The 16,581-nt window shown below is 46.2% G+C and overlaps 1 protein-coding gene across 1 annotated transcript in view; it reads left to right on the top strand.

The window, feature by feature from the left end:
- The window catches only part of cdh13 (cadherin 13, H-cadherin (heart)), a 925,252-nt gene that overhangs the window by 738,398 nt on the left and 170,273 nt on the right, over positions 1–16,581 (top strand). The window contains exon 9 of the mRNA XM_060923723.1: positions 9,908–10,048. Coding sequence (XP_060779706.1) covers positions 9,908–10,048 — 141 coding nt within the window. The remainder of the gene's footprint in view (positions 1–9,907; positions 10,049–16,581) is intronic.

Here is a 16,581-nt window from a genome sequence, read left to right as displayed (position 1 = left end):
CACAGAGACAAACAACCATTCACACTCACATTCACACCTACGGTCAATTTAGAGCACTTCCACATCATATTTAATTTATAATTTGGTCTCAACCAGAGATATACATTGGGTTGTTTGCTCTCGTTGTTGTTGTTTGTACTCACTTGCAATATTTTTTACAATTTTGTTGGCTTTGGTTCCCAAAATATAAACAAACTATTAGCCTCATTTAAATCGCCATGATCCTGATCAGGCAGTTACTCAAGATGACTGAATGAACATTTTATATTCATGTGAATGCATGCGGTCTTTATTTGTCCTACAAGCTTTATATTAATTTTACTCATGGTATGAAGTATGATCACGCGACATTAATTAATTAATTAATTAATTAATTAATTAATTAATTAATTAATTAATTTTTCTGCATCCTGCAGAAGCCCACTTTCAATAAGATCTAGTTTCAAGCAGCTGCCAGTTTGGGCAAGCTTTCTTAAAAAAATAAAATAAATAAATAATAAAATGTAAATAAATAAATAAATGAAAATCTATTCTCTGTGTATTCGTATTTGTATTCCTTTGGAACATATTATCTTTTCAGTCTGAATAATGCATTCGTATTCGGTTACATCCCTGTTGTAAAGCTTGTGTTGAAGGAAAGCATCCCAAAGGATCTTGCCTGAGAGGGAGGAGTCCCCAGGTGTTGCTGCCCAGCCAGCCCAGGCTTCACATATAGTAGAATCTGGGACTGAACTTGGCAGATGAACTCAGTCCTGGTGCAGATGTGTGGTTCTGGACTACCTGGGCCCTGCCTACAAGTCACTTTGAAGTTATTGGAACCAATTCTCTTTGACAATTATTTGACAGTTGAAGCCTGTGGTGCATTGTTACAAAACAAAATTCATTGGAAAAAAAACAAAAAAACAAAATTTTATTCAGCTCCTTACCCACAACATACCCAAAAGCAGATTATTCATAAAAAACATAAAAAAAAACTGGAAAAGTGTATAATAATAATAATAATAATAATAATAATAATAATAATAATAATAATAATTTTTTTTCATAGTACGTATATCAGATATTCCTTTCAGCTAGAATGATATTGAACTCGTCTTAAAAAACTGGGAAAGAAAGTGTATAATAATAATAATGTTTTTTTTCATAGTACATATCAGATATGTATATTCCATTCAGCTAGAATGATATTGAACTCATCTTCGACTCATTCAATATCATGCAATATATCTGATATACCACTCAACGCCAGCCAATATTATTTAATTGTTTCATGCTTCAAGTGCTGCACCATGATTCTAGGGAAACAGATTTCTTTCCTAACATTATATTTGTATGTAATGTGAGAAATGGCAATAAAGCTTCACTTGACTTGAGAAATGGTGCACAGTTAAGCGTTTATGACCTGTCTGTCAGACCAGTTAGTTTGATATATGAACAGACAAAAAACAAAAAAAGGAAAAAAAAAACCCTGATGTTCTGTCTATAGTTGCTGCTTTGGAGGGATGAGCTAGAGGGGTAATGACTAATGGGGGGCACACTTTGTGATCTCTCTCTCTTTCTCTCTCTCTCTCTCTCTCTCTCTCTCTCTCTATGAGCAGTAACCTAACAATGGCAGAAGTGGAAAGCCGCAATGTTATTTGCTTGATATAAGTGTTACTGACTGACTGTCGTGCCAAGGACAGTAACACAAAAAACATCTCACACACGTTGTTACCCTTGGTCTGCTTTGTTCTCAAAGTGGAAGACTGCTGATATTTTTACAGTGGTATTCAGTGCATTTTCTTCAGGCTGAGATACTCGTGCTGCTAATAACCAATAAACCCACACATGCACCACTTCTCACTCTTACCACTGTCAGGAGCAAAGCCACTTAATTGCTCTGAGTCCTGCATTGTAACATATCATGAATCGTGATTTCAATAGGCTTTCAGAATCGTGTAGAAGGAGTAAATTGCAGATCCCACTCTAATATGTGCAGAAATTGGAAGTCGGATGATGCTTGCATGGGGTATAATTATTTTTCTTGCTATTACCCAATCGTTTTCTATGAAACTGCATAATTAGGGCGAGTCAAGAAATAGTCGTGCAAATGGTTCAGATCATTTGGTCTTCTCATGTGCTTTACTTCTCCATAAAGCCTTGAACAACATCCAGAAGATAAAAAGGGACATTTAATCCTTCTCTGTGTGTTAGGACTAGGACTGTTTTGGCCTCTAGAGGCCGCTGTTATTTCCTTTTCATGTCGTGTTTATTTTGGCCTCTAGAGGCCGCCACTGTTCCTGTGTCTTGTGTTTGTGTTAATTGCCTAATTATCTTCACCTGTGTCCTTAATTAGTTTGTCTATTTATACCCCTGAGTTCAGTCCTCTTGTCACGGAGTCTTTGTGCTGTTATGTTTATCTCCAGTTTCCTTTGTACTGTGTTTTTTGATCTTCTTAGCTTTTGTATTTTTGCACTTTGCTTTTCTTTTGGATTATACTCTTTGGTTTTTTTTTGTCTTTTGTTTTGCCCTGTATATAGTGTATATAGTTTAAATAAACCTTTTGATTCTTTTTCTACTTCCGCCTCACGCCTCTGCATTTGAGTCATCCCCCTGGTGGCCTAGTGGGGGTTTGCTGGATTATCACACCAACGAACCAGGTTCGAATCCCAGCAAAACCCTAACAGAAAGACTCCGTCATGACCGACTCAGCAGAGGCTGCTTCAACTGTCTACCCGGCCAACCTTCAGGGAATTATGGCAGCTTTGACACGCTTCGGAGCGACCATGGACGCTCATGGACGTACGCTCACCAGCCAACGTGAGGCCCTCGCTCGCCACGAGGAACTGCTTCAGCAAATTGGGAAAACCCTGGCACAGCTGACATCTCTGCCTGCATCTCCTGCTCCTGATCCAGTTCCTGCTCCTGATCCAGCTCCCACTCCTGCTCCAGTGCCTCCTGCAATGCTGCCTTCTTCACCTCGCGAACCCAGCCTTCCTGCACCACAGAGGTATGACGGCAAGCACAGTGAGTGCCGAGAGTTCCTTACCCAGTGTCAACTCACCTTTGAGCTTCAGCCTACCACCTACACTACGGATCGCCGCAAGATTGCCTTTGTGATCACCTTATTAGCTGGTAAGGCGCGAGCCTGGGCTACTGCTATCTGGCAAAGACAGGGACCTGAGTGCTTTGATTTCCAGCTGTTTTCTGAAGAGATGCTTCGGGTCTTCGATCAGGCAGACATCAGTACCGACGCAGCCCGAAAGCTCATGTCCATCCGGCAAGGAGGAAGCGTCGCAGATTACGCCATCTCGTTCCGAACACTCGCAGCAGTAAGTGGATGGAACGAGACTGCCCTGGTGTCAGCCTTCCACCATGGTCTGTCTGACCCCATCAAGGACGGTCTGGCCTCTATTGGATGCCCAAGTGACCTCGAAACCCTCATCTCACATGCTATTCGTCTGGACAACAGGATGAGAGAACGCCACCAAGCCTGGAGCCCCCCCAGCCTCCCTACCTCTACCTGGAGACCGTCTACCTCCTTCAGTGACTGTCCAGAACCCATGCAAGTGGGTCGTACTCGCCTCTCCGCATCTGAGAGGGAGCGCAGAAGGAGGGACAAGTGCTGCATCTACTGTGGCAAACCTGGTCACTTCCGAGCATCATGTCCCGAACTCTTGGGAAAAGGACCGCCCCGTCCAGCCGAGGGAGGGTTGTGACGGGGCCTACCCTCTCTCCCGGACTCCCTGGCCAAGGAATCTACATCCCGGTCTCCATCTCCTGGGGTGAGTCTGTCCACTCTTGTCAAGCTTTGATAGACTCAGGGGCGGCTGGGAACTTTATGGATATTCACTTCGCCCAAAGCATCAATATTCCGACTGCACCTCTTGAAGTCCCACTGTCTGTGTCTGCCCTCGATGGCCAAGCGTTAGGTGATGGAAGAGTCACCCAAGTTACTTCTCCAGTTTTCCTCCAGTCTCAAGGTCACAAGGAAGAAATATCCCTGCACCTGATTCCTTCACCTGAGTTCCCAGTTATTCTAGGCCTTCCTTGGCTTACTCGCCACAACCCTCGCATAGACTGGGTAACAAGCCAGGTTGTGGAATGGGGCCCTGCATGCCATGCCTCTTGTCTGCTCTCTAGCTCTCCTGTGTCTCCTGCCGAGCCCCCTGATCTCACCGAGTTATCTCAAGTTCCCACAGAGTACTGGGATCTCAAGGAGGTATTCAGCAAGAGCAGGGCCGCCGTTCTTCCTCCGCACCGGGCCTACGACTGTGCCATCGACTTGCTCCCTGGGACTACCCCTCCTCGTGGCAGACTGTTTTCACTCTCTCAGCCAGAACGCAAGGCCATGGAGGAATACCTCAAAGATGCCCTGGTCTCTGGGTTTATTCGACCCTCCACTTCACCTGCTGGAGCCGGCTTCTTCTTTGTCGGCAAGAAGGATGGGGGGCTCCGACCATGTATTGATTACAGGGGCCTGAATAAGATCACTGTGCGCAACCGATATCCCCTTCCGCTGATGTCCACAGCTTTCGACCTGCTCCAAGGCGCCACCGTCTTCACCAAGTTGGACCTACGGAACGCATACCACCTCATCCGTATCCGACAGGGAGACGAGTGGAAGACTGCCTTTAACACCCCGTCTGGGCACTACGAATACCAGGTGATGCCCTTCGGACTCACCAACGCACCAGCTGTTTTTCAGGCCCTAATCAACGACGTCTTAAGGGACATGATTAACCTATACGTTTTTGTCTACCTCGATGACATCCTTATCTTTTCCAAGACCGTGCAGGAGCACCGCCACCATGTCCGCCAGGTTCTCCAGAGGCTGCTACAGAACAATCTGTTCGCCAAGGCCCAGAAATGCGAATTTCATGTTCCCGAGGTCTCCTTTCTGGGATTTATTGTACGGACAGGCCAACTCCAAATGGACCCTGCCAAGACCCTGGCCGTCCGGGATTGGCCTACTCCCAAGTCCGTTAAGGAGGTTCAGCGGTTCTTAGGATTCGCTAACTTCTACCGCAAGTTCATCAGGAACTTCAGTTCTGTGGCAGCACCCATGTCAGACCTCACCAAAGGGACAGGTGGATCTTATGGCTGGTCTCCTCAGGCAGAAAAGGCGTTCAAAGACCTCAAGGACCGCTTCTGCACGGCACCCATTCTGGTTCTCCCGGACACCTCCCAACCATTCATCGTGGAGGTGGACGCCTCGGACAGTGGTGTCGGCGCGGTGCTCTCTCAACGTTCGGAAGGAAAGCTGCACCCCTGCGCTTACTTCTCCCACCGCCTGAGTCCTGCTGAGTCCCGGTACGATGTGGGGGATCGAGAACTGCTAGCGGTCAAACTGGCCCTTGAGGAGTGGAGGCACTGGCTGGAGGGAGCACAACATCCATTCCTGGTTTGGACTGACCACAAGAACCTGGAGTACCTCCAGCAAGCCAAGAGACTGAACCCTCGACAGGCTAGGTGGGCCCTGTTTTTTCAGTCGATTTGACTTCACCCTCTCATACCGCCCCGGCTCCAAGAACACCAAACCTGACGCACTGTCCAGACTGTTCTCTGCCACTAACAGGGAGAATGAAGTCGGGCCTATTATCCCTGTGTCCCGGATTGTGGCCCCTGTCCGCTGGGGTATTGAGGAGGCTGTCCGACGAGCCCAACGCCAGGACCCCGGTCCTGGGACGGGGCCACCAGGCCTCTTGTACGTCCCACATCAAGCCCGGGCCAAGGTTCTCCAGTGGGGTCACTCTTCCCCTCTCACCGCCCACCCGGGAGCTCGGAGGACCCTGGACTTCCTGAAAAGACGCTTCTGGTGGCCTAACATGGAGCAGGAAGTAAGGTCATTTGTCCTGTCCTGTGAGGTTTGCACCAGAACCAAGAACCCACGACAGCGTCCCCAGGGTCTCCTGCATCCTCTGACCATTCCCCGGCGTCCCTGGTCCCACGTGGCAGTCGACTTTATCACGGGTCTCCCTGAGTCACAAGGTAACACGGTCATTTTGGTCTTAGTTGACAGATTCTCCAAGGCCTGCCGCTTCATACCACTGTGCAAACTCCCCTCTGCTCTTGAAACTGCGAAACTTTTGTTTAATCATGTCTTCCGAGTCTTTGGTCTTCCACAGGACATCGTCTCAGACCGAGGGCCCCAGTTCTCCTCCCGAGTGTGGCACGGGTTCTGCAAGGTCATCGGAGCCACTGCCAGCCTCTCCTCTGGGTTTCACCCACAGTCCAATGGTCAGACGGAGAGGCTCAACCAGGACCTGGAAACCACCCTGCGAGGCCTGGCTATGGATAACCCGACATCGTGGAGCACCTGGCTGCCATGGGCGGAGTACGCCCACAACACCCTGCAGTCATCGGCCACCAAGCTGTCGCCATTCCAGTGCCAATTCGGGTTCCAGCCACCTCTGTTCCCGGACCAGGAGGAGGACGCGGGGGTGCCCTCGGTCAACCAATATGTGAGACGGTGTCGCAAGACCTGGAGCAAGGTCAGGAAGACCCTCATACAGACCTCCAGAACCAACCAGACTCAGGCCAACCGCCACAGAAGACCTGCACACACTTTCCGCCCTGGGCAGCGGGTTTGGCTGTCCACTAAGGACCTTCCGCTGCGGGTAGAGAACCGCAAGCTTGCTCCTCGCTACATTGGCCCCTTCAAGGTGGTGCGCAGGGTGAACCCTGTCTCCTACCGGCTCCAGTTGCCCCGGACTCTGAGGATCAACCCCACTTTCCATGTTTCCCTGTTACGGCCCGTACTGACATCTACGTATGCCCCTGCCCCTAGGAACCCCCCACCCCCCCGTATCTTCCAGGGGCAGACTGTGTTCACTGTGAATCGCCTGCTTGACTCCCGCCGGGTCCGCGGCGGGTTGCAATATCTGGTGGACTGGGAGGGCTATGGTCCTGAGGAGCGCTGCTGGGTTCCTGCTCGGGATGTCCTTGATAAAGAACTATGTCGGGACTTCCATTCGGCCCATCCGGATCGCCCTGGGAACGTCAGGAGACGCTCCTAGAGGGGGGGGTCCTGTTAGGACTAGGACTGTTTTGGCCTCTAGAGGCCGCTGTTATTTCCTTTTCATGTCGTGTTTATTTTGGCCTCTAGAGGCCGCCACTGTTCCTGTGTCTTGTGTTTGTGTTAATTGCCTAATTATCTTCACCTGTGTCCTTAATTAGTTTGTCTATTTATACCCCTGAGTTCAGTCCTCTTGTCACGGAGTCTTTGTGCTGTTATGTTTATCTCCAGTTTCCTTTGTACTGTGTTTTTTGATCTTCTTAGCTTTTGTATTTTTGCACTTTGCTTTTCTTTTGGATTATACTCTTTGGTTTTTTTTTGTCTTTTGTTTTGCCCTGTATATAGTGTATATAGTTTAAATAAACCTTTTGATTCTTTTTCTACTTCCGCCTCACGCCTCTGCATTTGAGTCATCCCCCTGGTGGCCTAGTGGGGGTTTGCTGGATTATCACACCAACGAACCAGGTTCGAATCCCAGCAAAACCCTAACACTGTGCTCCAGGTTGCCTTTGAAAAAGTATACACAGTGGAAGATCAGTAAAGACAAAACAGAGCACGGTGGAAACAGTGAACTGCATGAGCCATGTGGTTCCTAGGGATTATATGAAACAGATGGATGGGTTTTATTACACTGGTACTTAAAATGGCACTGAGTGGAATTTCAGTAGGGAAAATAAATGTTTATATTAACACTTTCACCATGTATAACATGCTGTTGCTTTGCAATTTTGCATGAGGCATGCTATTACAAATGCTAACAACCCAGTAATTATTTAGAGTATATGGGTTTTCGTCTGGGAATAAGATTTATTTTCGATATAAGGAGGAACACTTCTGCTAGAAATGCACATTTCTGTTAAGAAACATGACCAATTAGTCTTCATCAGTCAAAAATAACAAAGGCCAGTGTTCTTTTCTTTCTATCTTTAATAAAAGCACATGCTACTGTAGAAAGATTTTTTTAAAGAATGTTTAATAACTTCTTTTTTTTTTTATAAACAATATCCAAATCTGCAGGGTATCTGTGATACATAATACTCTTGGTTGTGAGCTGGACATTGGGAACACAAGATGGTATTATATGCTAATTTTCCCTCACTGTAATATCAGAGCACTTTACAGTGGTGCTTGAAAGTTTGTGAACCCTTTAGAATTTTCTATATTTCTGCATGAATATGACCTAAAACATCATCAGATTTTCCCACAAGTCCTAAAAGTAGATAAAGAGAACCCAGTTAAACAAATGAGGCAAAAATATTATACTTGGTCATTTATTTATTGAGGAAAATGATCCAATATTACATATCTGTGAGTGGCAAAAGTTTGTGAACCTCGAGGATTAGCAGTTAATTTGAAGGTGAAATTAGAGTCAGGTGTTTTCAATCAATGGGATGACAATCAGGTGTGAGTGGACACCCTGTTTTATTTAAAGAACAGGGATCTATCAAAGTCTGATCTTCACAACACGTTTGTGGAAGTGTATCATGGCACGAACAAAGGAGATTTCTGAGGACCTCAGAAAAAGCGTTGTTGATGCTCATCAGGCTGGAAAAGGTTACAAAACCATTTCTAAAGAGTTTGGACTCCACCAATCCACAGTCAGACAGATTGTGTACAAATGGAGGAAATTCAAGACCATTGTTACCCTCCCCAGGAGTGGTCAACCAACAAAAATCACTCCAAGAGCGAGGCATGTAATAGTTGGCGAGGTCACAAAGGACCCCAGGGTAACTTCTAAGCAACTGAAGGCCTGTCTCACATTGGCTAATGTTAATGTTCATGAGTCCACCACCAGGAAAACACTGAACAACAATGGTGTGCATGGCAGGGTTGCAAGGAGAAAGCCACTGCTCTCTAAAAAGAACATTGTTGCTCATCTGCAGTTTGCTAAAGATCACATGGACAAGCCAGAAGGCTACTGGAAAAATGTTTTGTGGACGGATGAGACCAAAATAGAACGACCCTAAGCGCACAAGTCGTTCTACCAAAGAATGGTTAAAGAAGAATAAAGTTAATGTTTTGGAATGGCCAAGTCAAAGTCCTGACCTTAATCCAATCGAAATGTTGTGGAAGGACCCGAAGCGAGCAGTTCATATGAGGAAACCCACCAACATCCCAGAGTTGAAGCTGTTCTGTACGGAGGAATGGGCTAAAATTCCTCCAAGCTGATGTGCAGGACCGATCAACAGTTACCGGAAACATTGCAGTTATTGCTGTACAGGGGGGTCACACCAGATACTAAAAGCAAAGGTTCACATACTTTTGCCACTCACAGATATGTAATATTGGATCATTTTCCTCAATAAATAAATGACCAAGTATAATATTTTTGTCTCATTTGTTTAACTGGGTTCTCTTTACCTACTTTTAAGACTTGTGTGAAAATCTGATGATGTTTTAGGTCATATTTATGCAGAAATATAGAAAATTCTAAAGGATTTACAAACTTTCAAGCACCACTGTACACTAATCCAGGATGCTCTTCTTTCAGCATCACTTTTATCGCTCAGGTTTGTGGCTCATCTGTTCAGTGGTGATTCACTGATGAACCTTTGTGGTTAACACGCAATCTTAAGCATATGCGCAGAGAATCTGCTACATTCTTATTTTCTTTAAGTCAATAAAGCATTTTGTTGCTTAGTGTTTAATTTCCCCTGTTTCACCACATTAAGGAAAGTGTAAATAGAACTTTTTTTTTAGAACTGATGTAATTGTCTTTATTGCTTATTGGTGAAGCTTAACAAATGGTAAATCAGCATTGACTGAACAATTACTTGAATTCAAATTGAATCGCTTGAGACCAGTTAACTCTTCCGATGACTGGGCTTCTTCGAAACATCAAGCCAAATGCATTCTGATTTGTCTGGTAACTTTTTGAAAACAATAATTCTATGTTATTTCTTCTTGCAGACGTTGCCCACCACACAGTACGAGCTGGAGATTGTGGCTAAAGACATGGCAGGAAGTGAGGTTGGATTAACAGGAACTGCCACTGCTACCATCACCATCACAGACAGAAATGATCATGCGCCTGAGTTCACTCACTCACTGGTAGGACATTTTATTTGACCTCTGCTTTGTACTTGTTCAGAGTGATGATAAATAGTGAGAGGAGAGTGATACAGCAGTTCAATCGCGTTATTGGGTCGGGACAAATCTTCTAAAATTAAAGCTTAAATGCATGAATGTGAATTTTGTTGTCTTGTTCTACCGCATCTATCTTCTCAGTCTCACCTCCAACTACACTGCAACCCCACTATAATGAACTCTTTGGGGGATGTCCAGATAGTTTGTTTTACTGAAAAGTTCAAAAAACTGAAATCGTCCCACTTGTCACACCAAACACTCATGTTATATGCAACATTTTAGGCACATTCTCATCATGAATTTCTCCTTCCGAGTTACTATCACAGTTCATTGACTGAGTTAAAGGATCACGAATTAAGGCATCTGTTATGGAAATGACAGAGATTACTGGTAATCAGAGATTACTGGCCAAGTTTACATTAGACCGTATCTGTCTCGTTTTCTTCACGGATGCACTGTCCGTTTACATTAAAACGCCTGGAAACGCCGGGAAACCGCCAGCGTCCACGTATTCAATCCAGATCGTGTCTGGTCCGGTGCTGTGTAAACATTCAGAATACGCGGATACGCGGATACGCTGTGCTGAGCTCTAGCTGGTGTTGTCATTGGACAACGTCACTGTGACATCCACCTTCCTGATTCGCTGGCGTTGGTCATGTGACGCGACTGCTGAAAAACGGCGCGGACTTCAGCCTTGTATCACCTTTCATTAAAGAGTATAAAAGTATGAAAATACTGCAAATACTGATGCAAATACTGCCCATTGTGTAGTTATGATTGTCTTTAGGCTTGCCATCCTTCCACTTGCAAGTGGTAAGTGATATGTGCTGGGATCACACACACAGCGGCTCAGTCCCAAATCACTGCTTGTGCACTACACTCGCGCGCTCTGTGAGCTGCGCAGGGCCGGAGTGCGCACCCTCCAGAGGGCACTCGCTGTTCAGGGCGGAGTGATTTGGAGCGCAGGATGCCTGCGGAGCCGAGCGTATCCGTGTATTGGCGTTGCTGTGTGCACGCGAATCATGTATTGGTGTTGCTGTGTGCACACTAATCGTTTTAAAAACGTTAATCTGATGATCCACTGATACGGTCTAATGTAAACCCCACCGAAATCTTCACCATTCAGTTCATTCATGTGTTGCAAATCACTGATGATGTCATTTATGTCACGCTGTGGGGCTGGGTGGGGTGCTTTAACTTGGTGTTAAGTTCAGCAGTATCAGCAGTCAAGTAATCCTTTTATCGATCCTTTGATCACCATTCTTGATAATTGTTAGTCACTGACACCAAAGTGAGGATCGTTAAGCCTTTGTTTTATAGCATTAACACGTATCATTCACTTGACTGCAGACTTGATTACTTATTGTTTGTCTCTGATGGGAAGAGGAGCGCATGGCTCAGTGTGTCATGTAAGCAAGCGGATGACGGATGTAATTGCATTTGGAGTGTTTATTTACAAACAGGCAGGCAAACAGTTTAAACACATAAGACAAAGGCAGGGTCGTGAAATGGGCAATGGTCAAGCAAAGCACAAACAAAATGGCGGAGGCAAAGTCCAAATACACAAAACAAAGTCAAAACCAGAAAAGCAATACATAGGTACAAGGCTTGGTAATGTGAGACACTAGGTACAGCGCATACACTTCACCAAGTCTGTGTGTTTAGAGAGTGCTTATAAACGCATGCTGTGATTGCACTCTAATCCAGAACAGGTGCATAGTACTGTCATTAGTCCTAATGGTGCTCGGCGCACACAATGCTAACAGGCATGGACGTGACACAGTGATGTTTTTTTTAAGACTCTGACTTATTGTCATTAAAGGCAGGGGACACGAACTTAGTTTGTTACAGTAGTAAAATTGTATACCATAGTAAAAGAGTTTGTTATAGCGGGGTTGCAGTGTATCTCGCATTCCTCTATATTTTCAACAACCAACCAAAACAGAAATGCTAGAATCTGTTAATTAGTGATTATCTTCTGATTAGCATTCTTCATTCTCAAGCAACTTGCAGTATAACCATTCTGATTTTAAGATATTAAGCCATAAAAGTTTGACCCTCAAGCTAAAGAAGATACAGCTTTTCAACATTCTGCAATAAAAGAGAACCATATACTTCTAATTTCTCATTAGTTTTATGGTAGTAGTAAATAATTTATGTCAGTTTTTGAATAATATGTACTAAACCTCAGTACCTTCACTTGTGGTTGGTCAGCAGATTTTTTTTTTTTTTTTCGTTAAAAGCAGCTTTGACAGTTGTGTAAGGCATTTGTTTATGGCTTACGGCTATGCACCATTTCTTTTGTTATAAATAAGTTATTAGCTAATAAATAAGCAATTATAAAAGTGAATATAAATATTGCATTGATATAAAAAAATGCAGTAATCCATGGAAACTATATGGTGTAAAGATGATCAAGTTGATTTATATTAGTCCTCTGATGCATAAATTTATGCACACTCAGGAACATGAGTCGGATACAATTTTTTTTTCTGAATTTACAGAAACAAAGGCAAACATAGGCTAATTCTAGGACCTTTTCTAACATAGGTATATTGCTAGAGTGAGTGGATACAACTGCCTCTCTTCTGGGGTTTAGGCTCTCACACACGCACACACACGCACGCACACACTTTCGTTTCTTATTCTGTTTAGAGCTTTTCACATAGATAGGGAAAGTGAGCGCTGGCAGCACATCCATCATTTTACTGTGAGATCCAACACAGTGACACGGTGACAGCTGTGATTCACACATGCTTGGGTGATGGACTGGATCTCACACACATGCTGTTGTCCTCTGTGACCTTTGCTTTTTAAGCTAATTGTAAATGTAATACCGGGGGTTTGTTCTGCAGGGACTACACTTCACTTCACTTCACTGCAGTGTGTGGATGTGTTTGTGTGTGAGTGTCAGTGAGTATACGTGTGTGTGTGTGTGTGTGTGTGTGTGTGTGTGTGTGTGTGTGTGTGTGTGTATTCCACACTTTTAGCCTTTACAATGCTCACAGCAAGTACAACCAGAGAGAACCATTTAGTACAGTGAGGCACTGGAAAAAGCAGTTAAACTCCCCTACCATTACTTCTCAGTGGTGATGAATTTTTTAGAATGTGCCACCTTTGCACTTAGAGAGAGAGAGAGAGAGTGGTGTGATGCTGAGCCACTGACATAGTGAGTCATGTGTTTTTTAATGGAAATGCCCTGAGATCATGTCAGGGTACCAAATGCATCACCTCATCTTACTTCCTAGTCTCTTGGCCTGCTCCCATGATGCATTGCAGTGTCTGAGGCCTCTGGCTGAGGTATGTGGGTGTTCCGGTCCTTTTTTTTCCAATGTACTTCTCATCTGTCCAGGCCTTTGCCTTATGCTCCTATTTCTCATTCTCCTTTAACTCTGTGGTGAAATGGTCTGTGAAAAGAAGTGCATAAGACAATCGTGTTTGAAGCAAATCCTTTAACAGCCATCACGGTGTTAAATATCTGGAGCTGAGACATCATAACCTGCTGTGTCATCAGAAACAAAATAGTATATCGATCTGATAAATTTTACTTTTTAACAGCGGTACAGTTGTACTCTAGTTTTGTTGAACAACTTCAGCAAATGTGCTGATTTTTCTTCAAAATTGTAAAACACAGAACATTATAATAAAACTAATTAAAGATTATAGGGGATGAACTAGAACTCTCCATTACTGCAAAGAACTGGAAACCAAAGGTTTAAGCTGTGACACGTGGAAAATGGGGTGAATACGTTGCATGGTGAGTGGTAATGCCAGTCTGACGGAACATGGATTGATTACCTTGCTGATGAGGAAGGGTCCTAGGTATCTGGGTGCCAGCTTGCGGGAGATGGTTCTGAGTGGCAGATGGCGAATGGAGAGCATGACTCGCTGCCCCACTCGGTAGGTGGGTGCCTTAGAGCGGCGTTTGTCAGCCTGCCTCTTGGATGCTAGGGCGGAGCGACTGAGTCTTCTCCGGGCCAATGCCCACATCCTCCTGCAGCGGCATATGAAGGTCTGGGCTGAGGGTACGGCGACCTCCTCCTCTTGGTTGGGGAAGAGTGGTGGTTGGTAACCGAGGGAACACTGGAAGGACCAGAGACCTGTGGCAGATGAAGGGAGAGTGTTGTGAGCGTACTCGACCCAAGGTAAATACTTACTCCAAGAACCGGCATCCCTGGACGCCATGCACCTGAGTGCCACCTCCAAATCTTGATTGGCCCATTCCACCTGGCCATTGGTTTAAGGATGAAAACCTGAGGAGAGACTACAGGTGGCCCCAATGAGTTTGCAGAAGGCCCTCCAGAACTGCCCAGTGAACTGAGGACCCCGGTTGGAGACGATGCCAGTGGGGAGTTCATGTAGGCGGAAAATGTGAAGGATGAGTAAGTCGGTGGTTTCTTTAGTTGTGGGAAGCTTGGGCAGAGGAATGAAATGGACTGTCTTGGAGAAACGGTCAATAACTGTGAGGATGCATGTGTTGCCACCTGAGTTGGGGAGTCCTGTGATGAAGTCCAGGGCGATGTGAGACCAGGGTCGGTGAGGAATCGGGAGCGGTCTTAGCAAGCCAGCAGGGGGTCGATTGGCCGTCTTGTTCTGGGCACATGTGTCGCAGGCTGCCACGAACTCCTGGATGTCTTCCTTGATGGCAGGCCACCAGAAGTGCTGTTGGATGAGTGCCAGGGTTTGAGCAGCTCCCGGGTGACAAGCCAACTTGGAGCCATGACCCCACTGCAGCACCTGGGTTCGCACAGAACAGAGAACAAACAGATGGTTAGGTGGTATGTTGTTTGAGTTACCTTCTCCTGGGTCCTGCTCCAGGGCCTTCTGCACTAATGTCTCTACCTCAAGTAGGGCAGCCCCCACCAGACAGCGTGGAGGGAGGATGGTTTCGGGCATACTAGACTCCTCCTGGCGGGCAGAGAATATCCTGGACATGGCATTGGGTTTACTGTTCTTGGAGCCTGGGCGGTAGGAGAGCATGAATCGGAACCGGGAGAAGAAAAGAGACCATCGGGCTTGCCATGAATTAAGGCGTTTGGCAGACTTGAGGTATTCTAGGTTTTTGTGGTTGGTCCAGACAAGGAAGGGGAGATCTGGCCCCTCGAGCCAGTGCCTCCACTCCTCCAAGGCTAGCTTGACGGCCAACAGCTTTCTGTCACCAATGTCGTAAATTCGTTCAGCAGGGGACAGCCGGTGAGAGAAGAAGGAGCAGGAGTGGACCTTGTTATCATTGGCCCTCTGGGAGAGAATGGTTCTGACCCCGGACTCGGAAGCATCGACCTCCACGATGAACTGTTTGGTCAGATCGGGTATGGTGAGAATGGGTACTGTGGTGAACTTGCGCTTGAGCATGGAGAAGGCTTTCTCTGCTTCCTCCCCCCACTTGAACGGGGTCTTAATTGAGGTCAACACCGTGAGAGCTCCGGCCACCGTGCTGAAGTCGCGGATGAAGCGCCTGTAGAAATTGGCGAACCCCAGAAAATGCTGGAGCTCTCGTTGCGAGGATGGGGTGGGCCAGTCAGCGACTGCCTCAAGCTTGAGGGGGTCCATCTGGATCCTAGCCGGGGAGATGATGAACCCCAAAAACAAGACAGAGCTCTGGTGGAATTCGCTCTTCTCTGGCTTGACAAACAATTTGTTCTCTAGCAGGCATTGGAGGACCTGCCGGATGTGGCCCTGATGTTCCTTCAGGGAGCGAGAGAAGATCAGGATGTCATCCAGGTACACGAAGATGAAGATGTTAAGAAAGTCCCTTAAGACATCATTGACTAGTGCCTGGAAGACTGCGGGTGCATTGGTCAAGCCGAAAGGGACCACGAGGTACTCATAGTGGCCAGTGGTGGTGTTAGAGGCCGTCTTCCACTCGTCCCCCTCCCTGATCCTCATGAGATGGTAGGCATTGCGTAAATCCAACTTAGTAAATATCTTGGCTCCCTGGAGAAGTTCAAAGGCCGTGGTCATGAGTGGTAGTGGGTATCAATTCTTGACTGTGATGGCGTTGAGACCTCGATAGTCAATGCAGGGGCAGAGCGACTTGTCCTTCTTTTCCACAAAGAAGAATCCCGCCCCTGCTGGGGAGGAGGAAGGGTGGATGATCCCAGCTGCCAGATACTCAGAGATGTACTTCTCCATGGCTTGCCTTTCAACGGGAGAGAGTAGAGTCACCCTTTAGGTGGCGCCGTCCCGGGCAGGAGGTCAATTCCACAGTCATAGGGTCTGTGAGGAAGGAGGGACACTACTTGGGTCTTGCTGAACATGAGTCTTAAGTTCAGATATTCCAGAAGCATGTGAAAGAGGTCGGGAAACTTGCTGGCTGAAGGCTGTGGTGGTTTGGCGGGAGGCAGAGTGGAGTTCAGGCAGGAAGCTAGGCAGGAATGGCTCCAGCCTAGGATGGTGTTGTCAGCCCAGTTAAGTTGGGGGTTGTACTGCGTTAACCAGGGTAATCCTAGGATGATGGGTACGTGGGGGTCGGTCATGACGTGGAGTTGGATCGTTTC

The sequence above is a fragment of the Neoarius graeffei genome, chromosome 6 (assembly GCF_027579695.1).
Source record: "Neoarius graeffei isolate fNeoGra1 chromosome 6, fNeoGra1.pri, whole genome shotgun sequence".
NCBI classification, from domain to species: domain Eukaryota; kingdom Metazoa; phylum Chordata; class Actinopteri; order Siluriformes; family Ariidae; genus Neoarius; species Neoarius graeffei.
This window is presented reverse-complemented; position numbering and strand designations above follow the sequence as displayed.